Source organism: Lepidochelys kempii, chromosome 4 (genome assembly GCF_965140265.1).
Source record: "Lepidochelys kempii isolate rLepKem1 chromosome 4, rLepKem1.hap2, whole genome shotgun sequence".
Classification (NCBI taxonomy): domain Eukaryota; kingdom Metazoa; phylum Chordata; order Testudines; family Cheloniidae; genus Lepidochelys; species Lepidochelys kempii.
The window spans coordinates 72,272,387-72,299,280 of NC_133259.1; the positions used below are offsets into that span (position 1 = coordinate 72,272,387).

The following is a 26,894-nucleotide window of genomic DNA, read 5'->3' on the forward strand; positions in this document are numbered from 1 at the left end:
AACTGGAATAAGTGATGGATTCTGTGTAATTTGAAATCTTTGAATGAAGATTTGAGGACTTCAGTAACTCAGCCAGAGGTTACAGACCTGCTTACAGGAATGGGTGGGTGAGGTGCTGTGGCCTACAATGTGCAGGAGGTCAGACTAGATGAGCATGAGAATCCCTTCTGACCTTAAAGTCTGTGACCTGGTTCAACTGCAGGTATTTTAATGAACAGTAGACATATGTATAGATACTAATATCACCTTTTGCAGCTGTTCAGCATTTCACAATTGAGTTGGGACACTTCTCTGGGTTTCACTTTTCTCTGAAGCATTAGGGTAGGGTCCTATGTTGGAAGCAGGATACTTTATGACTAGCACTAGGTATTATTTACATATCTCTTATGGGAAATCTATTAATAGTGCAGCTTCACCAGTGTTGGTAACAGTGAGAGCACTAGGATAGAAAGACACTGGTATTTTTACTACTGCCCTCTTCTTGGTGCAGGTCTAGAGAGGTAGTGATAAGAAGTGGCACTGCTCTCTATACTAGCGCACTCATTGGTAGTAGTTCAGTACTGAGAGAAAGCCCTGCAGTTCTTCCCTCACTGTCATCTAGACCTGAGCAGAGTCAGATGACACAGTGATGAAATGCTTGTGCATTTTCTACTGTATCACTACCCCAAGTGCAGCTGAAGTGCTGAGAGATTTCACAGAAAAGGTTATAAATCTGAGATGATTTGCCTTGTTTACACAAAGAAGTTACTCTTCTCCCTATTTAATGGATTCAGTATTTTAATAATCTGTTGAATGTACAATGTCACAATGAAAATATTCAGTATTTAATACAACAGTTCTTGCACGTTCAGTTTTCCTTGGTATCACCAGTCATTGGTGTAAGTAATTTCAAATGAAGATGACTTGCTCAGTAACAAATTGAGTGAAGTGTATTTGTCCTTTTTTCTCTTTAGCAATGCTTTAACATCACAGGTGACTTGGAAATGGGAGCCATATCCAGTTTAGGACTCATGACAGGGTCCATGTAAACAGCAGGCATAAACACTATAATTTTGTAACCATTAAATACCAGCTTCGCAGTGAGGGTGTAAGAATTCTGCAATATATGTTGTCAAAATCCATATTTGGCTCTGGATTTGAAGTTACTTCACTAATGTAATTGGACTTTGATATCCCCTTTTCAGTATTCTATAACTTGTGGAACAGGGAGGAGGAGCATTTTAACTAACTTTTATGATGGCTCTCTGAGCTATTGTATGAGGTAAGAAAGCTTGGGAAAAAGTTCTTGGGGCCTGATTTTTATTCTCTTTCCTACCTCCCAAAGCTGTCTTTTTCTCTTCTCCCACCCTATTTGGTGTCTTGCCAGCCTCAGAACAGGCATTTGGTTAGCTCAGAGCTTCTGTATACAAGCATTTCCCGAGCAACAACCCCTGCAGTGTGAAACTGAACAGGCACATTTCATATATGTTCCTTTTCAGTTTCACTTGGGAAAGTACTTGTGCTCAAGAGTATAGTATTAGTGTCTGTGTGACTCCTGGGCACAGTATCTCCACAGGAGTCAGTAAATGGAAAAAACAGCTTGTTACAAGGGAAGGTGGATCCTAAGCTACTGGACTGCAGATGTGCTATATACTTGGTTGACTAAATGACACAACACTATTGCAAAAGCTAAAAAAAAAAATAAGCCAGAGTTTCCTTATGCTTGCTGCAGAGCTAGGCACTTAAGTGCAACAGAATTCTAGAGGCCCAGGGTAACAGTAGGGCTATTATGAAAAGTGTAACATGCAAAACTTAAATATTATCCAAAAATTCCCAATGGTGCATGCACAAATGCAAGAGAGAGGGAGATTTTTGGCATATTTGGTGATTATAATTTGATCTACTGTTTACTAGTTTTTCCTGTAATGCCTTGATTAAAGTTGGATCTTTGCAAAAAATACACTTCTTCCACTGTGCTGTGGAACCAATAGCATGTCACTAAAGTTGTTTATAGCGAATACTTCACATTTGGCTTAAGGAAAGTTCAGCTGGAGTTTTTCATTTAAATTGATCTTAAAGCTAATGCAATTCTTTCATTTATAATCATGTTTATGAATTTTGTACAAGAGGAAAAAGCAGTACATTTTTCTGGAAACAGAGGACTGGCTTTATAAATAATCTTAGTACATTAACCAGTTCCTTAAACTTAAGTGGCTGAATAAAGCAAAAATGTTGTTTAATCCCTTTGAAGTTTTATTTCTTCAAAAATGGGGAGTAAATGTCAGTTAACATGTCTATTAGAAGATATACATTTTAATATACATAAGGCCTATTGGTAGAGGTGGAGGAGTAATAAAAAGATTTATATGGCTATGCAGGAAGATTGAAAACAATGTTAGTGCAGAAAACATGGTGTATGTCAATGTTCTTCTTTGAGTTGTTGTCTTCATGGATTCCACTCTTGCTGTGCATCTGGCCCATGCACGTGAGATCAGGTTCTTATGGCCTGCAGTGTATGTTTGGGTCTGCACCTGTGTTCTATATTTCCTTGCCTGTTCTCCTCTTCCATGCCCCAAAAAACAGGGTATAAAGAGCAGAGCAAGCCCAACCATCCCTTGTTTCTTTCTTACTAACGATGGCAGCAAGACAGAAACCCTGCAGTGTCCAGTTACTTCTCTGTATTTAGTGTTAGTTAGTTAGTTTTAGTCTTTTTCCTGTTGGAAAAAATAAATGTGTTTAGTCAGATGTTTAGGTTTTAGGGCCTGCTTCACCCCCTCCAGCAAAAAAAAGAAAATACAGGAGCTCTAGCAATATGGAAGAAGTGAAATCCCTGGCATTTAAAACTTGACTCTCTCAAGAGAAATTTCAACACCACTTAATAGGTACTCTAGATGCTTTTGTTTACCTAGGTGAGAGATATGTTCCATTGAAGCTGGTTCAATAAAAGATATTACCTCACCCACATTGTCACTCTAGTATTTCATATATCACTTCTCAAAGTGGATTCAGAAAGCTAGAGAAGCATTCTTAAAATAGTTCCTCATGTAACACTCTATGTCCGCCTCCACAGATGCCAAAAGGAAGGCTGAAGTGAGACCTCAGTTCTCCAATCAGTCCCGCTCCATGAGTACTCCAGTGGGCTAAGATTTCACCCTGAATTTGCACACTATGTTGACTAAGAGGCCTCAGTTGTCTACCTCCGTTCTAGCATCAGATATGAGCTGAGGCATAAATTATTCTCTCCAGTGCCTACCAAGTCAGGACACGAACGAGCAGGCATCTGACTTGTCTTGGGCTCAACAGTTAAAGCATAGTCCAGTGGCCTGACATAAGTACATCTGGTGCCTCGTTACTGAGTGTTTAGCATGTATATGTAGTACCGACAAAACATGTGGACTGCCCTTGCTGCATCATTGGCCCCTTGGTACCTGGTGTGCAGGTACCATCTGTACTGGCACTTAAAGCATATATTTTACAGAGTGATCTAACTGTAGGATTAGTAACAGTGTCAGTGAGGATGCTGATAGCTAAGCCACCAGTTAATGAGTCATCAGTACAGCAAATGAAGGAGGTATCTCCAGTACCAACATCATCCCCTGCCCAAATAGGGAAAATACAGCAGAGCCAGAGCACTCCTTAAAGGATGGCCTTCTCGCCCCTTTTTGAAAGAAGTATACTCCTTCTCTTGATCCTCATTGAGACTCAGTCGGGAATCCTTTCCTGTATAGCTACTCTCTCCCACTTGGGTAGCACAATATCATCAGGAAGCAACCTGGGAGTCACAGGGAACATCTGTCTTGGTACACCCATCCCCGAACCTATACCCTTATCAGCCTTGGCCCTGCTGGATACCTCTGCATATGCAGTCATATTCTCATAAGCCTGTAATTTCTTCCCTTTCTAAAGTTAGACTGCCCTTCCCAAAGAGGCAGTATAGACCAACTTAAGCAGGCCAGCTATTGCAGCCTCAGATACAGAGACAGGAGGAGGAGGAAAATTATATGGAACAACATCTACAAGGGAAGGAACAACTTTTCCCTGCTTTAATTTCCTCATCCTTCCCCTAGGAGGCAGTAAGAACTCATTGGATAGCTTCAGGGTGTTCCAGGACTTCATCAAGCATATGGAAAAGACTCTGGAGATATTTCTGGAAGTGGTACAAGAGAAATATGACAAGCTTCTGGAGAGCTTGCACTCTTCCATACCTGGCAGGCAAGCAATGCTGACAAATGAGGAGTTGTTGTAGCCTGCAGAAGACCTTTGGCAGACTCCAGCCACACTCAAGTGTTCAGACAGAAGGAACAAAGTCTCTTCATATGCCTACTTAGATAGGGCTGTCCCATAACCATTGTTTAAGTAGGACTCCTTCTACCTACTTCTAAGCAAATGGACAACTGCTTGTTAGTCACCAAAAGTGGACAATCACTTGAAGAAAGGTTACTGTACCTTCAAGACACATTCTCCGAGATGCATTGTCCACCTGGATTCCATGACCTACCTTCCTTTCGGGCTATTACAGAATCCCTGCTCCTCCAGGTTTGTGCATTGGTGAAGGAATCTGAGGGATGGTTGGGCTAATTGCCTTTTATGCCCTTGAATGGATGGAAGCACACTTCTAGGGCATATATGTGGCCTCAATTGATGCTGATCAAAAGAATCCAATCTCATGTGTATGGTGTTCATGTGCACCAACAGTAGAGTCTGTGGGCAACAAATCTTCAAAAGACACAGTTTATCTAAGGTAAGTAACCATTTTTTAATAGAAGCCCAAAAATTGTAACAAAGGTATTGTAGCTAGATGGGTTCTTTGAATTATTACTAGACCTCAAGATTGGTCAATGGATTAAATAAGCAAATGGAAAGTAATAGAGAATTTAGGCTTGTTTTAATAAATAGGTGAGTATTTGCAAGTGTTTATGCCTCTTTGTGGCCATAATCCCTTCTGAAAAGTCTTAAATTCCATCAGTTTTCAGGCTGAGTGCATATGACTTCAATAAGACTGGCCTTTAATGTATTGATGAAGGAATAGTCCTTTTTGAAACACTTTTGTTGCCCACATAACCGTGTTTTGGGTATTGCAAGTAGTAGAATTCTTGATTACAGTAATTCTTTAATGAAACTGAAGGCAATTCATGTTAGTCTCACTATGATATTCCATTATTGCATTCTGCTTTTGTCTTTGTCGCTGCAATAGTAACTTTCTTTAATTTCAGGTAGGAGGGTATTCCAGTTACACAATGCTGATAATAGGGCTTCATTAATTCATTGCCTTTGGCCTCCTGCTCATCCACAAAAGGACTCAAACGAGAGCGAGAGAGACTATAAGATGTCTGTGTATCTGCCTCTAGTCTTTGTGGTTTGCTGAAGCTGCAAAAAATATAAGAACTGAATAACAAAATGCAGTTTAATTACGGGTGTTAAGCAGAGCTTGAAAAATTTACCAGACCCCTATTATCTGAAGTGTAATCCAGATAGAAGGTAACAGCAAAGGATACACATCAGTGAGAATCAGGGCAAAGTGTTTTCAGTCTGGGTGGAAATCTGGCTTCATTGGATTAGCACCAAAGAACTGGAATGATATAAAGACACAAAACAAAAATAAAAATATTCAGAGACACTATAAAATACTTATTACAATAATAATCACAGATACAAAGGCTGAATTTAGGTAAAGGTGAAGGACTATATTTCAGTTTCTGAGTACCGTCTTTCTTTTCTTTTCCAGTATTTAAATGGTAGGTCTAGATTTCTACACAAAATCTGTTTGCACAAGAGGTTTTCACTGTTCATTGTGTCAGTTTATAAAGTGTGGCAGTAAAATCATGGACCATAGCTCAGAATAGTTTTGTTTAATTTAAAATCTATACTTTGTCCCAACAAGCTCAACACCAGTTCTTTGTGTGTGTGTTGCATATTTGGATTGGTTTGGTGGAAAATGGGAATAGGTACTGAAAAAGCAATTAAATTGGGTAAAAGTGTCCGTATTCAAGGTCAGGTAAAAGTGGTAATTTACACTCTACTAAACACTGGTCTTCGAACACCATATATGAGTGTCTTTTTCTATGAGGAATTAGTGTGGCTTATGAAATAAATTGCATAATATGTGCCTTGAATGTCCATTTTATAACTTTGAGAGTTTTTTAGATCTATTCTTTTCAGGAATTGTCTTTTCCAGAAGTAGTAAAAATCTCACTCTCTCTATTAAAATTTTGTTTATACCAGGGCTCTATTTCATATAGAGGAGCGCATTAAACTTCATATTCAATTACTTATGGGATATAAATTTAGGATTATATGCTCCCCACAGTGCATAGTAAAATGCCTGCTGATTCCCTAGGAAGTTTGTAGAGGAATCAAGACAATGATGTGGCCATTAGTTTGTAACTAAACGTTTGGCTATTTTGTTCAGTGCATTATTATCACATTTACTTCCCAGTGACAAGATCTGCTCCCATTTGGGCCACTGTTATTTCTGCCCTTTGTTTCTTTTCTTTCCCATCCTTCCTCTTCTCCGTCTTTGTGAGCCCTCGGTTTTCTCTGCATTTCCTTCTGTTCAGCAACTTCCAGTTTCAGACCCAGTGTGCTTCACTCCCTCCTATTTCTGCATTTCATCTGCTAAAATGCTCAATATAAAATACTTTAATGTTGACAGTGAAGTATCATTGTATCATTTTAGAGTTGAAACTCCAGTATGATTCATAGGGAGAGAGGAGTGAGAGTCAATTTCAGGCTGTCTTCAGACTCAGGCAAACTTCACTGAATCAGGTGACCTTCTAAACATGAACCATGTTTTTATCTCTGAAGCCAAGAGAGCTAGAAACTTACTTAAAAAGAAAAAAAGAAAAAAAAAAAAAGGGTGGGGTGGGGGAAGGAAGCTGAGCTTCGACACAGTTTAGATACATCTTGTGGGCCACACAGATATACCTTACAGGTTGTATGTTTGACACCACTGGTTTATACTGATTGTTGAGTATTTACTTCCATTTACTGTGCAAAATACTTCTCCTTTTTTTCCCCAGCAGTTTTGTAAAGGGTGATGCAGCTGCGTTTTTACCCATCATCAGTTATTCCTTCACATCCTTCTCAACTTACATAGCAGAACTTTTGGTGGAATCTGATGTAGAGCTCACGGCTAAAAGCGATTTGCGTTTTATTGAAGCTATCTATAAGGTATCTAACTTTATGTTCATTGAACAAGAAAAGCAGTTTTTAAGTATGACCTGATACTTACATGGCCAAACATTTAATATGCGTCTCTGCTGGCTAATAGAATAATTTTGGAAATATTGGTGACACAATCATTTGGTAACTCCTGCACAAGAGGTTTGTCTAAACTTAGCTGTGTTGATTTGTAAAGCATATTCAATGTGTCTTTTGCTTGGTGTCTAGAGTCAAGATTTCAGAAGAGCCATGACCTGTATGTGGCAGGTCCAAATTTTGATTTATAACTTAATGAAAACAGTGAAGGTTGATATTAGCTCAACTTTACTCTTTGGCTGATACTATTATTGTTTGTATTATTGTAGTTGCTAAGCCCGCCAGTCATGGACTAGGACTCATTGTGCTGGATCCTGTACAGACAGAGAACAAAAAGACAATCCCTGCCCCAAAGAGCTTACACCAAAGTGTAAGACAAGCGACAACAAATAGGTACAGGCAGATTGATAGAATACAGGGGAAAAAATGAGACAGTAGTGGTCAGAATGAGAAGCTGTGGTATCAACATATCAGAAGCCTAGCCAGTGTCAAGTTATTAGCAAATACTGTGAAATATTTTTCTATTAAATGACATCTTAAATCAACAGACTGTAGATATGTAAGCTTACCTGAAACATTCATTGTGCAATGTATTATGCTGCCTAAAGTTGACTGAGTGTGTGTCTTATTGCCACTGAGGAAATTAAAACCAATTCTAAGTGTTCATTTTGCAAACAACTGTTCTTGAGTTGTTCTTATGATGTACCTTTCACACTGGTGTCTATAACTAAGCTACATGAAAATTTGATCTTTTTGATACTTCCCCAGTAATCTCATCAAGAGTATTAGAAATTCTGTACAATCTTAATATTAAAGATACATTAGATTTAAAAATCTAAGAATTACTTGCATCATATCCCGATTATTTTACTGTTGATCTAGTTTATAATAATTGGAGAAATTACAATTTGCTACTTAAAGTTGTTTTATATCAATCCTCATGGTGAGTATTGAGTAGAGGGAATAATGCCAAACTCTGTGGCTGGAGGGAAGTATGGGTTAGAGAATACATTGTGTAGGAAAAAATGTGCACCATAGGTTACAATAACATAAGGAATATTTAAGAGTTGCTATTTCATATATAAAAACACATTTCACTCTTACATGCTAATTAAATGAAAGTGAGCTGGCTAAAGCTCAGCACAGACAAGAATGAGAAGATGATGTTGGCTGCAGGAAGCAATTGGAGGAGAGGATGGATGTAATATTGGTTTCCTTGCTTGAAAGAGTGTCTGCCATGAGCTAACTTGGTTTGCAACTATGGATGATTTTGGACACCCTCCCTCCCCATGGTTGCAGTGAGGTGATTCTATAGTACTAAACCAGTCAATTTATTACAATCTGGTTCTGACTAAGAGGTTATGAATTCTCCTTTTGAAGACAGACCTTGCCACTGTTACCCACATCTGTTACTGTAAGATTAGACTTTTGCAATAGACTGTACTTGGTGCTACACCTTAAAAGAGTTTGTAGGCTGAAACTGGTGCAGAACACAATAGTGGGTCATTATTGAGCAGAACATCTCATTAGGAGCATGTGACACCAGTTCATTGAGATCTGTGCTGTCTGTCTGGTCTCCAGTTAGTTTAAGGTGTTGGCTATGATCTCTAAAGTCCTAAATGGCCTGCAATCTGCATATCTTGGGGATCCCTTTTTTCCCAGTGGCATACTGCCACGGTTGCAGTCAGCTGTGGTGCACAAGTGGGATTTCAACTTATAAAAAGATGGGGGGTTGTGTGTGAGACGTTGTGTGTGGGCTCCATGGCTCTGGAAGTTGCTCCCTCACCTTGGTCCAAAATAGCTTGATTTTGGGTAATCCTATGGGCTTTCCTCTGGCTTTTGGAGTGTGTTGAGGGTATACTCCTTACATTATGAAGGGATGAAAAGGAGCTTTTTTATAGGTGCCTGGCCAGTTCTTTTCTGATTGACTGCTTAATGCTTCTGGTGTTACTAACTGAGGGTGTCTCTTCACTGCAGCTGGGACCGTACTTCCTTCTTCAGGTAGACAGTAGGTTAGCACACTAAAAGTATCAGTACTTGGGTGGCTAGCCCTATTGCTGCCCATGCTGCTGCTGCAGCCACACTGCTATTTTTAGGATGCTTGCTTGAGCAGAGCTAGCAAGTATCGGTCTACCTGAAAACATGCTTTCAGCTGCAGTGTACATGTACCCTGAGAGCTAGGCTGTTAAGCCTGTAAATGCATCCTCTTTTTATATTTTTATTCTTTTAAAATTGAAATAAAATCTGAACAGCAGTTATTAATTTTAACTTTGTCTTATATGGTTAGGTAATAAATATTGTAATGTAATTTGTTGCTAGCTGGTTTGTTAATGTGTGTTTCAGTTTAATCTAAAGATTGTACACAAAAATCTTCCCATCAAGTTTGTGTTCATAATGTTCTATTAATGAATATCCAAGATTTCTAACCTTTAGATCTTGATTCAAACTGAATCAAACTATCAGCTGTTTTTACAAGAGTTTTTTTTCCCCCTCATGGAATTGAATAGACTAATTTGTCAAGTTATTTTTTTGAAAATTTCTTTATAGTTTTAAACCTTCCAAATTTTAAGTCATCATGTTTTAAACATAAATATGAAAATTTACAGGGATTTCTGCTTGTTATATACAGACTGCAGTATAGGTTTTTCACTGGTACAGAGTGTAATTATCCTTAAATTACCCTATAAATATGTCGTATACCTGGGTTAAAAGTAGGTGTGTGGTGCCATCTTAGTTAAGACACTTTACAAAGGTGTGGGTTGTTTTTTTGTTGTTGGGTATTTTTGCTTTTTTGGGGGGTGGGGGGCTGGGGGTCTTTTGTTGTGAGGGGAAAATACTCAAATGTAGGTTTTTAGCTGGGTAGAGATGTGCTGCCCATTTTAACATTAAGTAAAAATATGGTTTCAATTCTCATATTCCTGTAAGTGTCAGTTATTGTTGAAATAAACATCATACTGATATCAATAGATTAAGAATAAAAATATTTGACTTTTGCAGAGCTTTATATTTAATCCAAAGAGGTTCACATAAATCCTTTTGTCAGATTTTTTAAGGTGTTTTGTGAAATTCTGCTTTTTTGTTATAGCAATGCACTTCACTACATAACACTACACTTCGTATCTATGATTCTGTACATTTTCTAATTATAAGGGGATTTAAGCGCTATAATAGGTTTGTATGGGAGGTTGTAGAATCCCCGTAATTGGAAATTTTTTAAAACAAGCCAGACAAACACCTGTCATGGATGGTCTAGGTTTACTTGGTTCTGCCTCAGTGCAGGGGGCTGGATTTGGTGACTAATTGAGGTCCCTTCCAGGCCTTCACTTCTATGATTTTATGATTCTCTCTCTCTAGAGCTGAAACAAATAAAACTGTTTTTACTGTGCATTCTTATTTCTGGAACTCTCCAAAACTTTCTTCCAAACTTGCTTAGTTATTTAGACATGTATTATGTTTGGTATTTGTATTTGCTTTTGTTTTTTAAGGAGTGATTTGATTTAAGAGTGCCTGTTAGATTGGCATATGATGGGAGTTCCAATTATGGGGGCAGCTTAGAATATACAAAGACCAACATGTGAAAAGATTCACTGGTAAAAGCAAAGGGGGCAAAAGGGGCAATTGTGCAAAAATATAGTTTCTACAGAACAGAGAATATACAGAGGTTTGGGAAACTAATTAAGTTTTACTCTCTTGCAGCTACTTCGAGATCAGTTTCAATACAAACCAGTTTTAACAAAACAGCAGTTTCTCCAGTGTGGCTTTGCAGAAAGGAAAATACAGATTGTTTGTGACATTATCAGTGCTGTGATGAAAAAGCATAAGGAATTAAGTAATATGAATAAGGTACTGAGCAGGGTGACTGAGCAGGTGATACTTCAGATATGATTTACAGTTTTTGAGAAAAAGATTAACTATATTTTGTAACATATTTCAGTTCAAATGTTGCTTTAACTAGAAAAAGAACTATGATAATGATCACTGAAGTTAGAATAGGGAGGAAAACTGTAAATCGGAGTCCATCCCCTTACAAATTCAGTATGTACTCTCCCAATATGGATTCTCAAACTTCATTGCACTGCGACCCCCTTCTGACAAGAAAAATTACTATACGACCCCAGGAGGGGGGACCAAAGTCTGAGCCCGCTCAAACCCCGCCATCCTGTGTGTGTGTAGGGGGGAACATAGCCAAAGGGCTTCAGCCAAAGGGTGGCAGGAGCCCTGTAACCTGAGCCCCATCACCCAGGGTTGAAGCCCTCAGATTTTGGCTTCAGCCCCACATAGTGGGACTCGGGCTCCAGCAAGTCTAACGCCAGCCTTGGCAACCCATTAAAATGGGGTTGCGATCCAGTTTCAGAACCACTGACATAGACATATTAACATTTTGTAGTGAACATAGAAAATTTCAAGCAAAGATAAACAAATTCATGCCTATTAACAATAAGTTTCATGTACTCTGTTACGCTTCTGGATGTAGTGAGAATACCATTGCAAAACAGTTCATTGTACTTCTGGAACAACTGTTAAGGTAGATAGGAACAAAAATTGAACATTTGCTCGTTTGGAGTGGGGATTTTTTTTTTTTTTTTTTTTTAATTTTCTGAAAAATGTGACACTAACAGTACAGTGTTCGAAAACAAACTTTTAAGTCCAAGCATTTGCAACAAATTGTGTGGCTATATATTCTTACTGCTTGTATGTGAGTTTTAGTTGGATTTCACAATACACATTTTGGGTCTTATTTATATATAGATCTTAATATATATTGATTTAGTATTAGGGCAAGTAAGAAATCTAACATATCATTTGATACTGGGTGTATGGGCAAGTTCCTTTCAGAAAAGAAATTTGAAACTTGCTCCTCTCTCCTACGAATTTGTAGGATATAGATAGTGGTGGCCAAAGTGCAGCTCGCGGAGCCCTCCATTGCCCCCCGGTCCCACTCTCTGCCTACCAGACTAGGGGGGACAGGAAGAGCTCGGGGCTTCTGCCCAATGGGGAAGGAAGGGTCTCGGGGCTTCAGCCCCACAGGAGGCACCTGCCTCCCACAGAGCAGAATTCCTTAGCCCCACCACACTGCTGCAGAGCAGGAGCCCTGTAGGGCTGAAGCTCTGAACCCTGGCAGGCACGCCCGGCTCTTGAACTTCTGAAGATTATCACATGTGGCTTGGAGGATCAGTAAGTTTGGCCACTCCTGATATAGATAATCATTGCATGTAACACTAGCGTTAAGAAGTTCTATTCTATGCATTTGTAACTTGTGACCCTTATTGCTATAAGGATATATTTTTCTACATTTTTTTTTTAAAAAAATTCAGTGTTAAATACCTAACAAATATTTTTTTCTTTTATATCCATGATCAGGCTAGACCCAGCTTCATATGTGCAAAATGTGGTTTGTACATTAGATTCATTTTCAGGTGTTTGATTTATCCACTATTAGCATTCTTAATTTTATATTTTTTTCTATTTTTGGTCAACATTTTATCATGAAAAAATCTAAATGTGTTTCATATGTATGATATACAATCGGATCATATAGTGATAATTTTTAACAGTTTATTTCAGGGGGAAAATGACTGCTAATGTGGGTTTTTTGTTTATTTTGAAGGCCAAATCTCAAACAAGAAAAAAAAACAGGTCTTTAAAATCTGAGTCACAGGCAAATTGTGAGAAACTTCTTGCTGTTCCTGTTTGCAGGACTGCGATTTCTCAGCAGGTATGAAATAGAAAATTGTTTGCTTTTTTATGTATACAGTTTAAAGTTCTTTGACACTGGTGATATTAACAAATCAGATTAGGACTGATCTGCAGTTGTTCAGCAAGCCAGTACCTTCCTAGAATGTAAGCTTTCACTTAAAATAAACAAAAACAAAAACTTCAGTTGTGAAGATAAGTGTAAAAACAAGATGGAAACAGATGTAAAGAGTGGCTCTGAGAAATGTGCTCTGCTTCAGTTCACACTGAAGTCTAATGATGGTATTTAAAGTATCATTATAATTTAACTGTTCTATTGGTGATCAAATTGCAAGAAAGGAGAGGCATAAACATAATCTATTGATGGTGGGAAGAACTTGGGCTGTGAATGTAGTCTGAACTCTTTCCAATCTGACCGTAGGTAATGCTACAATAATCTGTCATCAGAAATACTTTTTGATATTCTGCCAAAATCTGAAAATGTCTCTTCATAACACATTTCTCATTTCTCAGTACTGTATGTTTGATCTACTAGCCTCTGCTACTGAGGGAGGCAAAGAGCTTTTACTCTTATTCTTTGCCATAGAGGCAGCAAAGTTACACCCTGCAGAACTTTACAGAACTGTAATTGCTTAGTAAATCCAGACAGTCTCTGCTCAATGCCAGAACATAGCACCACTAGCTGTTAAAATCTGTCCCTGTCACAAAGATTACCTGCTTCTGGTGTGATTTACCACCTGGCCATACCCTTTCTGGATGATAAAGTAGAATGGGGAACATGTGGGACTCCTATGGACAGATAATCCACATCTGCTTTGAAGAGAGGAATCTATCAGCCGCACTAAAATATGCATTAATCAACTAGCATTGAAGAAACCATTGATTGATGATTGCAACTCTGCAAACCGTTGACCATTAGTTACCTCCCTTTTTAAAGCATGCTAATTGAGAAGCTAGCAGAGAAGTCTCCAGATCTACCTTTCAGCTGCCAGTGTTCTGGGTCCTTTTCATTTCAGCTTTTGGCCAGTGCATAATACAGGAAAAGAGCTTATTGCTATGGACAGGAGTAGGTCTTCTATCATAGACAAGAGAAATTGATTCCTATTCATTTTGCTAAATTTCTTGTGACACTTGATACTATTGATCACCCAGTACACCTGTCCAGTCTCCAAGAGATTTCAGGGGAAAATGGAAGTACTCTAAAATGGCTCAGATTCTTATTGTGCTGAAATCAGAAGGTCATCATGGACACCTGCTCTTCCACTTCCAAAGCCATCACCTCTGGAGTCCCACAGTGCACATGATTCTTCCCTTTATTATCCTGTCACCAATAGGAAGCCATCAAGGGAATGTGTACACTGCAATTAGACACCTGTAGCTGACTGGGTCTCTGGCCAATGGACTGTTTAATTATGGTGTAGACATTTGGGCTTGGGCAGCAGACTGAGCTCTGGGACTCTCCCACCTTGTAGGATTCTAGAGCCTGGGTTCCAGCCTGAGCCCAAATATCTACACTGCAACTAAACAGCCCCTTGGCCCAATCCCTGCAAACCTGAGCCAGGTGGTATGAGCCAGCTGCTCGTACCACCTGGCTTTAAATTGTGCTATAGACATACCCTGAGAGATTCTTAAAACAGGCTGAAGTGCAGGTAGTACATGAATGACACCTCAAGTTCCCTTCCAGCCATATGTTTCTATGATATGTATAATGACAGGTTTCAGAGTAGCAGCCGTGTTAGTCTGTATTCGCAAAAAGAAAAGGAGTACTTGTGGCACCTTAGAGACTAACAAATGCCACAAGGTGCCACAAGTACTCCTTTTCTTTTTATGATATGTATGTGACTTCCACACTTGATTATTGTAACTTGTACCTTGTAATGAAGCCACGCAGCCTGAAAAAGTTCAACTGATATAAAATGCAAAAGTTCATTTGCTTAGCAGTGCACATTACCATGAGCACGTCACTTTGGTGTTCTGCTTTTTCCACTGGCTTCCCACTGATTAGAGTACAGTTCAAGGTCTGTGTCCCCTTCATGAGCCTGGACCTAGCTACCAGTGAGCGTGCCCTTCCCTCCACAACTGTGACTTCCCATGACTTCTAAGTTCCGTTGGAACAATAAAATTCTTAAGCAGTAGAGTGAGAGACTTGTGAGCCTTTGAAGTCAGAACATTCAGAGGAGTAGGGCTTACACAATGGAACTCTTGTGAGAAGTAAGAGACCTTGCTGTGCTCAGAAAGAAATGTAAAACTCATCTTTTGACTTGGCTTTTCCTCAGTAAGTCTACCTAGGGGAAAAAAAAATAAACAAAACCACCTAATCAAGCTATTTTTCTAGAGGAAAAGGAGAGATGTTTCTGACTTTAAATATGTGGGAGGCAATAGCAGTGATGAGCCATATGATTCTGAAAAGATTATCAAGGATCACTTTGTTTTTGTTTTAACAGTTTAAAATAGGGATCGGCAACCTTTGTCACAGCCCGTCAGGTTTGTTTACCTGCAGCGTCCACAGGTTCGGCCGATCGCAGTTCCAGGCCAATGGGGGCTGCGGGAAATGGTGCAGGCCAAGGGATGTGCTGGCCACTTGGGTGTATCGATAAAAGCAAAATAATTAAATGCAGAACATTGTACATTTAGTTGTCAAGAATGTTTTTGTTGTAATAAATCGTACATGTGGATTATTGTTTTTACATACAAAGAAACCTCAAGTGGAACGTCACCCAGATAATGAAGTTAATGTGCATGTCTATGAGACCGCCATTCCAGTAGATGGAGATAGCGAAGAAGAATCCTGTGTATCTGATGATGTTTTGGAAGTTGTGTGTGAACAAGTAAGAATTTGAATTTTAAAATGTAGAGTTTGGTATGATAGCCTAAGTGGCTTCCAAACATCTTTTTCGATTTTTCTCAAAATTAAACTTGATCTATAAGCATATAATACATGTGTAAAGAACATTGGTAGTACAATTGTACTACTTGTTAAGAGGAGAAGAGGTACAACAAACCTGTGGGAATAGTCATATTGGTTGGTCTTGTCTTGATTATTATTTCAGTATAAAGCACCCCCAGTTGCCCCACAACTTCAGAGTCAGCTGGCTGGTTTCTGGCAAGTGTCTCTAATATGCAAACTTTTTGCATAAAGCAGTTCACAGCAATTTCTGAAGGTAAAAGCATTCATACTGTGACTCATCACAATGGTTGACATGAACAGTTTTTCTTCCCCGCTAGGTCAACACTTCTGCACAAGTCTATATCACGTCTGTCCAATTGTATTTATGCCTAAAATTAGAGAAAGTAAAATCTATTATTGTCCTTATTTCAAGGCCACAGAAGATCATAGTCAAATGGAGCTGCTAAAGAGCCAGCTTGCTGATTGCCAAGAAAAACTTCATAAGCTAAGTTGGATGGAAGATAAACTACATATTTTAGAAGAGAGACTTCAAGGGAAGGTGATTATAGATGAGAAGGACTGGAATAATCTCCTAAGCCGGGTCTTGCTCCTTGAAACAGAACTGATGTTGCAGTCAAAAAAGGTATATTTTTACCATAAAGCTTCTATTTTATTAGGGAGGTAGAATCTGTAGCAGGGTGGATTGATTTTAAATTGGAGGTTTTAATCATATTTAGCATTTGTATGCTATTTGCCTAAAGAAAGGATGATTCTTATTGGTTGGTATAACCATCAAAATATGTTGTTTTGTACCTAAGTATGTAGAACCTTAGAGTTACGAACATCAGAGTTACGAACTGACCAGTCAACCACACCCCTCACTTGGAACCAGAAGTACACAATCAGGCAGCAGCAGAGACACCCCACCCCACAAAAAAGCAAATACAGTACAGTAATGTGCTAAACGTAAACAACAAAAAAAAGGACAGTTTAAAAAAATATTGACAAGGTAAGGAAATTATTTCTGTGCTTGTTTCATTTAAATTAAGATGGTTAAAAGCAGCATTTTTCTTCTGCATAGTAAGGTTTCAAAGCTGTATTAAGTCAATATTCAGTTGTAAACTTTTGAAAGAACAACCGTAATGTTTTGTTCAGAGTTGTGAACATTTCTCGAGGGGGTTCGTAACTCTGATGTTCTACTGTGTAGCCTTTACACTATGTAGCCTAGTAGTACTTTTGCTAAACAGGGAAATACACTGTATCTATGCACATTTAAGCAATTATAAAGCTTGACATACATTTATTCAAATTCTTAATTTTTACTACTTTGTTCGAAAACGGTGAATGAGGCAATTCTTTTCTACTAGATTAATATTTTTACTTGTGATTTGCATCAAGATACATGTAGATGAAAATTGTAATGCAATTCAAAATATACTAAAACAGCATTCAAAATTTGTTTGCTAGAAAAAAAGTACTTCAGAAAAAAAGTAAATTTTTTTTTATCAAAACCTGTTTTGCATTTAAAACTGAATTGTGAAACAAAGGACATTGTGATAAATGAAGGGTGGGGGTAGTTTGCTTTTATGGACACCCAGCCAGCCAGTTAGCTATAAGATCCCTCTTGATGGCTGTTCTCAACTTACTTTACCTGTAAAGGGTTAACAGAGTTCCTCAGGTAAAGGAAAAGGAGTGGGCACCTGACCAAAAGAGTCAATGGGAGGGCTAGAACTTTTTAAAAGGGGGGGGGGTGGGACGGGACGGGACGGGACGGACCTGACCTTCCCTTTCTTTGTGTGTTGTGCCCCTCCGGGAAAGAGGGGAACAGAGGGCAGCAGGAATGCTGTGTAAGGCTTGAACCAGACATAAAAATTCATCTTCCATACCTAGAAGAAATTATTGAACAGAGCATGTTTAAATAGATGCAATTAGGGTTGTTTTGTTTTTTGGCTTGTGGATTTCCTCTGTGCTAACCCCAGATGCTTTTGTTTGCTTGTACCCTTTAAGCTGAACCCCCAAGAAAACTATTTTGGGTGCTTAATTTTTGTAATTGTTTCTTTTAAGATCTAGCAAAAAGCCTAAGTTCCAGATGTATTTTTTTTCCTTTTTGTTTTAAATAAAATTTACCTTTTTTTAAGAATCAGGATTGGATTTTTGGTGTCCTAAGAGGTTTGTGCATGTTGTTTGATTAGCTGGTAGCCACAGCTAATTTCCTTTGTTTTCTTTCTCAGCTCTTTTGGGGGAGAGGAAGGGCTTGAGGGTATCCCACAGGGAGGAATTCCCAAGTGCTCCTTCCTGGGTTCATAGGGTTGTTTTTTGGTAGTTGTTTTTTTTTGCATTTGGGTGGTGGCAGCTTTTACCGAGCCAAGGTCAGAGAAAAGCTGTAACCGTGGGAGTTTAATGCAAGCCTGGAGTCGCATGTATTAATTTTTAGAATCCTTGCAGGTTCCTACCTTCTGCACTCAAAGTGACAGAGTGGGGATTTAGCAGACGTATTATCTATAGTTATCTATATCTATTATCTATGGTATATCTGATTGTTTCATAGACTCGTAGAGTACGTCTACACTGTAATAAAAGACCCATGCCACAGCTGCAGGGCAGGGTCTGTTTACTTGGGCTTGCGGGACTTGGTTTATGGGCCTGTAGAATTGCTGCATAGATGTCCGGGCTCGGGCTGGAGGCTGGGTCTGGGGCAAGGATCTTACCACTCGGCCCCCAGCCTGACCCCCAGTGTCTATGCAGCAGTTTTATAGTCCCGTAGTCTGAGCCCTGCGAGGTTGAGTCAGCTGACCCGGCCCAGCCATAGGTGTTTAATTGTGTATAGACATATCCAGAGATTCTGGTCACTGTGTCCTTCAAGATTTTAGAGCTAGTAGATCTCATCCTCACACCTTGTTTTTATTTGTACATTGGAAGAGAAAAGCAAAGAGTTTCTTCTTCTTCAACTTACTTCTAATGACCTAGTGATTAAACTGAAATTGTTGAATAAATTGAAATGGAAAGAGTGTTCTTTCTGTACTTACAGAAGAGATTACTGCTGTCAAAAGCTAGGTTAGCATTTCAACATATTAAATGGTTCCTGGTGACTCGCACCACTTCAGTGGCTTGACTTTCTTGACAACTTCAGCAACAAACACATGCTGCTTAAATACTACCTTTTCATTCAATTTAAATGATTTAAATAGACTTTAGTAAGGTTAAGCCTGATGTAGGTTTTCGTAATTTCAAATTTCATTGTCAATAGGTTTATTTTTAAAAAGAAAAATGTATTTAATTTAAATTTTAAAATGGTTTTGATTAAAAAAACATTTTGTCTACTCTGATCTATACTAATATTTAGCAATTAGAATATCTACTATTTGTAAGGTGATGTGTTGCCATGATCACATGACAAAATTTTAAACAAGGCAGAAACCTCAATTTCCTCATGAGCCCGCTATTCCTCCTCTTTCCCAATTGCGCTCTCTCCCCCTTCCGGGGCCCCCCGTTTCCCTCTCATCCAAAAAAAAGTTAGTGGCTTATTACTGAAAAGTGCACAGCTATTTCTTCAGGACTTGTGGAACAGCACTGTGCATTGTAATGGAGTTTCCCAGAAGGAGCCTGCAGACCCTGAGGGAACTACAGAAATAGCTCTGCAGTTTATCAATGATAGCCACTGTGTGAGTATGTGGTACTAATACATTTACTGAAGGAATGCAATTACAGTTTGAGTGGTTGCTATTGTGTTATGAAAAAAATCAGCCTGCTTAGTGGCACGTGGTTTTTCTCTTACTCTGTCTCATCATACCCAGTTGGATTTTCTCCCTGTTACTGTAATAATTTATATGAGACAGCCAAAGTACCATTGATGAAGCTGGATACTATTTAATTTCCCAAGGCAAGGTATATCATATTTTGAAAATAGAGAATCTTTTTACAAGAACTTCTTGAAAAGGTTAGACTTTCATTCTGTTTAGCATTATCTGGTTTCACACTAGACATCTTCATTTCTGATTGTAGAAAAATGCACTATTTCATATCTTCAGGCACAGCATCTAGAAACTAGATGCAAAATTAAGAATGAGAATTCAGCAGATGGTTTACTCAGTACTGTGGGAAACTTGCTTCATTCATTGGGCAAGTTTCTAATTGATCATCATCTTATTGATTTCTGATTTAGTGGTTGGCATTTCTCCAATTCTTTCACTCCTTGTTGGTGACATCAGGTAAACTTTCTAAATGCACATGAGATTTAGTGACGTCACTATACTGGGTATGTTTAACATGCCACAGCAAATCAGCATTTTTCCTCAAAGGAATGTATTTTTTTTTTTAACTTTAAAAGCTTTTGAGAGGTAGGGTGTGTGGGTGTGTTTATAAAAATAAACATATTGAAAAAGTTTATATACATCTAATGCTAGTTTTCACAGCACAGTATATTTGTGAATATGTGTTCAGGATCTTCCTGTAATGCTGTAAATTACAGTCCTCAAAATACTTCAGTTATTGTGAAAAGCTGTCCAAAAGTTGAAAATCTTTGCAAAAAAATACTTAACTGATGATGCAGTGTCTTGCAGAAGTGTTAGAATGTTGTCAGTCACACTATTTTGTTTGGTTGTAGAAAGTTGTAGATGTCCTTGGTGTTATAAACATATAATATGGTTCTCATTATACATTTATTGAAAACGCATTGTTTATCTAAAAGAGATTGGGTGGGGGATAAATGAGGAAAACTGCCATCTCTCCATGGTGTTTCAAGATGCTCACTTAATAAAATGTAAAAGAAAATTCAATGGCTCAAAGGATGAATATGGAGCTTTTCAATTCTAGATCATGTCTGAATTTGTCTCAGGTCAGTAGTGACTGAAATGTGATACCATCCGATGTCTATTAATCAGTCATTGTGGATGAATTTGGTCTTATTTCTCAGTGTCTGTCCAAATTGCACAGCCATTGTTAACAGTTTGTTACCCTTGCTAGCGCTCTCAGGAAGCCAAGGATTGGATGAGCATAAAGAGAATTGCCCTGTCTTTCACAGGTCACTTGTTGAGGCACATTGTGGTGGAAACAGTGTGAAAAAGCTGGCCCTCAACTAGCCCAGCTGTATCCGTTCTGTGGCTTGATAAATGCCTTCTAATCTGGAACTTTTCAATACCACTAAACCCAGTTAAAACAATAGATAAATATAGATAAATATTCATTATTTTGCACTGTACTGTGGATTAGACTAGCCTGATATTTATTTGCCACTTAAATATTTTAACAGTAGTACCGTTTTTGAAAACTTCTAACCAGATTGTTTCTTTTTAGCCTAAACTATTGTTGTAAGAGCAGGAGTACACAAAAACAAGTTTGATTTTCGTTTGTGTGCACCATGGTTGCTTATTTTTCAGTACAGTAGGATCTGGTTCTTGAAACTGTCTTTTGAGAAGCTTTGAAATCTCAAAATAATGTGAACATTTTTAAGATCAGGCCCATGCCATCGTCAAATCAGCGGCAACACACATTGCACTGAGAATACCTGTAAGCTCTCAAGGCAGCTGCAATGGAAGGGATTGGGGAGAGGAAGCCAGTCCAAACTTCTCCCAACTTTGAGGGCAGTAATTACTGTTTGCCCACCCCCAAATGCCCTGGGAGGGGGTAGGAAAGACAGCCCATGCAGAACTTGGGACCCTCACCCCGCCCCCTCAGGGTAATAGCCTTCTGCTGCTAGTTAATGTAGTTAGCCCAGTAGCTCAAGTGGTAGATTTCTGTGTTGTAGTACTGAATGTTCAGAGTTCAAACCTTGCTGATCACTCACAATGGTGGGGGGCATGTTTTTCTTGGGGGTGGGGTTATACTTTTCCTTTAAATCAAACTAGGAAATTACATACAAAAATCTAGATTAAAAGTTGGCACTGCAACCTTAATTCTGCTCCTTGTACGTTCACTTTATGATACAGACTTCAATTACATGATCATATGCTATTTTTCTACAGGACCCCTACATCTTTAGTGTACAAGATGGATGCTAGCAGGCAGAATTAAGGTTGCATTGACAGCAGTAAATCTGGCACTTGCTAACTTTTGAGTTCTTGACTTGTAACCAAAATAATGTTGTTTAATGAAGTTTTCGTATTAGAATATATGTGGCTCTTAGAATGTACATTTTACATGTGCACACACCCTACTCCATAAATTCATATGGTGCATTATTGAAATGAAAACAGTTCTAGTCCCAGAGGGTTTTCACAAGGGTGGGGGCATCCATCTGCATCGATTAGCTTGCAAGATCCGGGTCTAAAATAGACAAACATAAGTTCATGTTTCTGAAAGGAAAAACAGTAACTTTTGATGGTCAAGGAAAAACTCTAAAACTAACTTTTTATTTTCTTAGCAAATTAATCCTGAAGAAGAAAATATAGGATTAATATTGACAATGTATAAAATTTGTTTTTCTCATCATTTGTATCATGAGCCATGTGGGTATTTTAGCTAAAATTTTCAAACTTGATTATCTAAAATTAGACAATCAAATCCAGCAATAGACCTCCAATCAGCTACCAGAGAGTCAGAGGAGCAGAGCACTTGCTGCCACCTGTAATCAGTCATTCAGAGCTGTTGATGCACAGTGTTTTAATAAACACCACTCTGCCTGATCAATCACACCTGGATTGTTAGGCATTCCACTGTGAAACTTTTGGGCTCAGATTTTACAGCAAAGTTGGTATTTCAAAAGACAAAATGCTTTAATGAAATGACCATTTTTTATGACATAAATGGGTATACTAATATAAAGGGTAAATTTTGCATGCTTTACTCATAGGAGTAATCACATAAAGCTACTTCCAAATGCTAGAAAAGTGTGGTCAGTACTGTACATAGATATGCATATGTTCACTATTTGATTATAATTCTCAATTATAATCAATTTTTTTTGTAAATGGCAAAAACAATTATTGTTTCAGAGTGACTTATCTACAGAATTTAACAATATGAGTGAAGACCATACCTCTAGTAGGAATATGACTCCAGTTTCTCCTGGTGAGTGTTTGCAATGCTCTTTACTGAAATGGTTTTCTTTTAAGTAGCTTTTGCTAACCTTGCATAAAACTGTGTCACAGTTAGGATTTTAAGTTGTTTAAATGGATACTGTCAACTTGAAATATAGTTAGTTTTTTTGTTTGTTTGTTTAAGTTCAGCTGTTTCAGGTACGAGTCAGCCCCTGAAATCACCTTGTTAGTTTTGGGGCTTTTATGTACATTTCCTATTTGATAAAATGTGATGTGTTTTCTCCCCTCTCCTGTGTTGCTGTGTCTATCCTCACAAAGATAATCAATTATTAGAGAAAAATATTTCTTTCTTTTTGTTTATAGTAAGCTCAAAAAAAGTCCTGGGACACACGTGATTTTTTTTTTTTTTTTAGTTGATATTCAGAGACCCAGATTATCCTTTTTTTCCCTTTAACAAACTGTAGAATACTAGTAAAAGTAGTGGGTAGTGGCCAAGTAAATTTCTGAAAGTGTACACGGCAAGCTTTTGAAGTTAACTAATTCCTAAATACAAAGGGACCCAGAAGAAAGTAACACTAAGTATCTTCTCAGGTAAATACCCCCCTCTGGGCAGCCCCATCACTGAGGCCAGGGAAGTAGTGGTACAAATGTGGAAAACTGAATCGAATTTTTCACTCACTCTCCTACTTAGACTTCATCCATATTGCCTCTCAAACTGTGGTTTGCCTTGCCACTCACCCAAGTCTGATCCATCCTTAGTTTCCTAATTCTCCCACTTAGTCTTATCTGGTAATATACACTTAAAGCACTGAGATGCGCCTACAACTTAAACTTCCCCTTAAAGTGTTCTGTGCAGGAATATATATTACCCAGCATGTTTATGGTACTGTCTGTAGTTCCATAGTAGCAGCCGTGTTAGTCTGTATCCGTAAAAAGAAAAGGAGTACTTGTGGCACCTTAGAGACTAACAAATTTATTAAGAGCATAAGCTTTCGTGAGCTACAGCTCACTTCATCGCTCACAAAAGCTTATGCTCTAATAAATTTGTTAGTCTCTAAGGTGCCACAAGTACTCCTTTGTCTGTAGTTTAAAATCTTTCTCAAGTCAAAATCATATTTTTAATGAGTCATAGCCTTAATTAATTTACATAATTTTTGTAGACAGCAGAGTAAAGATAAGATTGTCTCTGACTGTGATGCCTGGTAAGTGAAGTGGCAAACTAAATCTTATACACCATTTACCTCTGTAGTATTTTTCTAGATTGTCCTACATATCAAGCTTGCTCTAATACCCACAATTGTTTTGTCAGAATATGTAAATTTGTGTTAGTGGGCTATATAAGTTTGAATTTATTTACCTTATCACATGATATAGATCAGCTGCCATCTGGAGCTTTTGAGATCCACTGCTAAATAGTGCCGTTTACAATGTTGTTTTCTGAATGCAGGACTCAGGACTTGTAACCTGAATCCATAGACTGTAGCTTTAATTAAAAAACCAAAGCCAAAAAAACAAACCCCACCTTTTTTTAAATGGGAATTTTTGCTTTCCTCAGGAACACAGGTTTTTAAAATAGTTACATTTTTTTTTAAAATGCTAGGATAGCATCAGGCTTTTCCTGATACAAAGGGTAGGGATTTTCTAATGTGTTTGATATGTTGCCCTAGCTCTGCTCCTATTGAAACTGGCACTTACTGCTGTACAAACATTTAAAGCCTGGCTCTGCTGAATGAATACTAGCCCTAGATTATTGGAAACTGACTACATTTTTGTTTGTATTTCAGTTGTTTATACTGTAAATCACTTACTGAACAGAAGAATTAAAAACATGTTTGGAAAAGCTTTTCATGTTATAGTAAAATATGTTTACAAAGATAATTACTATATTGCTTAAACTTTTTTTTTAAGTTTAAAAGATCCCACAGCTGTATGAGACAAGTGGTTTATAGTAAGAAAACAAATGTGAGCTGTCTGAAATTATTATTGAATGTTTTGCCTAGTAATTGTACTTGCCTAAGTGTTTCAATTGACCATAATCATGACAAATGCAACATTCCTGGATAATCTTTGTTAGAATTTCTTTTTTGTCTGCATCATACTGAGCATACTCTGTTCATGTTATTTTAAAAGAATATGAGAAACCCATCTTGGACCTTTACCAGTAGCCTTTTTCTTTCTAAACAATGCATTCTCTTCTGTTATTACATACTGTAAATCAAACTGTTCGATAGCTGACCCTGCTGCAAGAGAGCAAAAAGGCAAAACCTAAAAATGAATATTTCTCCACAGATATTGAGAGGAAGGAGGAGATGCCAGAGAGTCTTCATCAGTCGTCTGGATACAGTTCACTATTATCCACAGACCCATCTCCCAAAGCCGCAACCATTAATTATCATGGTTTGACAGAGATTTCAAAGGTAAGTAAAACTGGCAAATGCTTAGTTGATTTCCTTTCTAAGGTCAAGAGAACAAGTAAGCATTAGTTTTCGTTGTATATACTACTGGCAAAAAACAGCAGAACTATGCAAAACTTCATCTAGGTCTGTCTCATAAAAATCCTTTTGATATGTAAACAGTGCTTAAAGTAATTTTTTTGCATGAATTCTCCAGGTTAAAAGTCCATTTCTGAAGATTGTTGGCTTTGAAGAATTGCCTAAATATGTTGCTTTTCAATTGCAGGAGACAACAAGACAAAGAATGGAAAGGATAAGTAAAATGTAAGTAATAGAAAAGGGCAGCAGGAATTCATTTCCCAGTAGGGAATTGTACTGGACTAAGGCATATATAGAATGTGCATATGTGTTCCAAACCTCAAAGGTCTCTACATCAGGTGTGGCATTTCCTTATGACTCCACTGGATAATAAATCCACTTACAGTTCTGTGTTTGTGGGATGAGTCACTGTTTTGGTTTTTAACAAGCAATATAATGCATTCTTAATGGTATTAACTAGGGATTAAAGAGTGTTTAGAATTTGGTTGACAACTAATAGGAGTATTATCTGTCTTTTGATAAGAGTTTACTGGAATTACATAACATTTGTGTTCAAACTTTGAGGTGAAATATTAAATGAAAAGAGGTAGGCCAGTTTCAGGCCAGGCATCACATAAAGATACCTCAGAATAATAAGCAGAATCTACTGCTGGTTCTGAGATTTATAATGAAAATTTGCAGGTAGAAATAACTCATTACACTTGCTGAAGTAAAATAAAATGCATCATCACAGTGCAACTGTTATTCAACAAGATTTCTGTATCATACAAATGAATTACTTCAGGAAGCTGAAGTCATTAATCTTGTCTGCCACTTCGCAAAAACCTAAGCTCTCTGATGGTGACAGCCTTTTTAAAGCTAATTTGAGATCTACAAAGTGTCAATTATCTCCTCCATTAACTTTATTTTTGTGAATTTTGTGCCTTCTCTATGTATATTTTTTTTAAATGTCTCTCAAATAACAGCAAATCTAATAGCCTGACCAATGTAAAAACAAACAAACAAAAAGTCAGGAATGCTGCTTTGTTACTTTAGCTTTATTAATTAGTAGTAAATGTTTGTTTTAGTCTTTGTTTTAACCAATTTTAAAAATATTTTTAGGATTGAAGAAACTTCAGAATTGCTGAAAAATTCAAGTAACACATCGTAGACCATTTTCTGTCTAGACTTCTGGATCTCAAAACTATTATGTAAATTTGTACAATTTTAAAGTTATTTTGAATATATTATCCATTTTAAGGACTATAATTGTTTTAAAATGTTTTTATTTTTACTTGAAGAATAAATGTTTTCTCATACCTTTGTCATGATTACATTAATTTTAACTTTTTGCTATAGAAAATTGCATTTTTTGTGGAGTTGAAGAAGTCATTACAGAAGTGTGTTTTTGTGTTGACATTTGTTGGCAACGTGCTAAGTAATATGTTTTTTAAAGTGCAGGCTTGAGGACCATGGTTTACATCCTGTTGGAAACACTCCAGCTGGGACTTGCATATTGCACCCAAGAGACTTTCATACATACCATCTTGCCATCTGTACTGTTCAATAAGACTTAATGAAAACTTAAATGCACATATTGTAAATGTGTACCTTTTTTGTTTTGTTTTTTTA

At 37.7% G+C, this 26,894-nt stretch overlaps 1 protein-coding gene across 8 annotated transcripts in view; it reads left to right on the top strand.

Moving 5' to 3' along the window:
* CEP44 (centrosomal protein 44) overlaps positions 1 to 26,894 on the top strand; it is a 155,697-nt gene that overhangs the window by 10,646 nt on the left and 118,157 nt on the right. For 4 of the 8 annotated variants that reach the window (XR_012158636.1, XR_012158637.1, XM_073341653.1 and 1 more), the window contains exons 3-10: positions 6,999 to 7,149; positions 10,933 to 11,103; positions 12,845 to 12,952; positions 15,627 to 15,758; positions 16,251 to 16,460; positions 22,747 to 22,822; positions 25,081 to 25,208; positions 25,471 to 25,508. Coding sequence is in view for 5 of the 8 variants with exons in the window: in XM_073341653.1 (XP_073197754.1) it covers positions 6,999 to 7,149; positions 10,933 to 11,103; positions 12,845 to 12,952; positions 15,627 to 15,758; positions 16,251 to 16,460; positions 22,747 to 22,822; positions 25,081 to 25,208; positions 25,471 to 25,508 (1,014 nt within the window). In the remaining 3 variants the exon portion in view is untranslated. Of the gene's footprint in view, positions 1 to 6,998; positions 7,150 to 10,932; positions 11,104 to 12,844; positions 12,953 to 15,626; positions 15,759 to 16,250; positions 16,461 to 22,746; positions 22,823 to 25,080; positions 25,209 to 25,470; positions 25,509 to 26,384; positions 26,474 to 26,894 lie in introns of all 8 variants that reach the window. The other 4 variants (XM_073341654.1, XM_073341655.1, XM_073341656.1 and 1 more) reach the window with 4 other exon arrangements.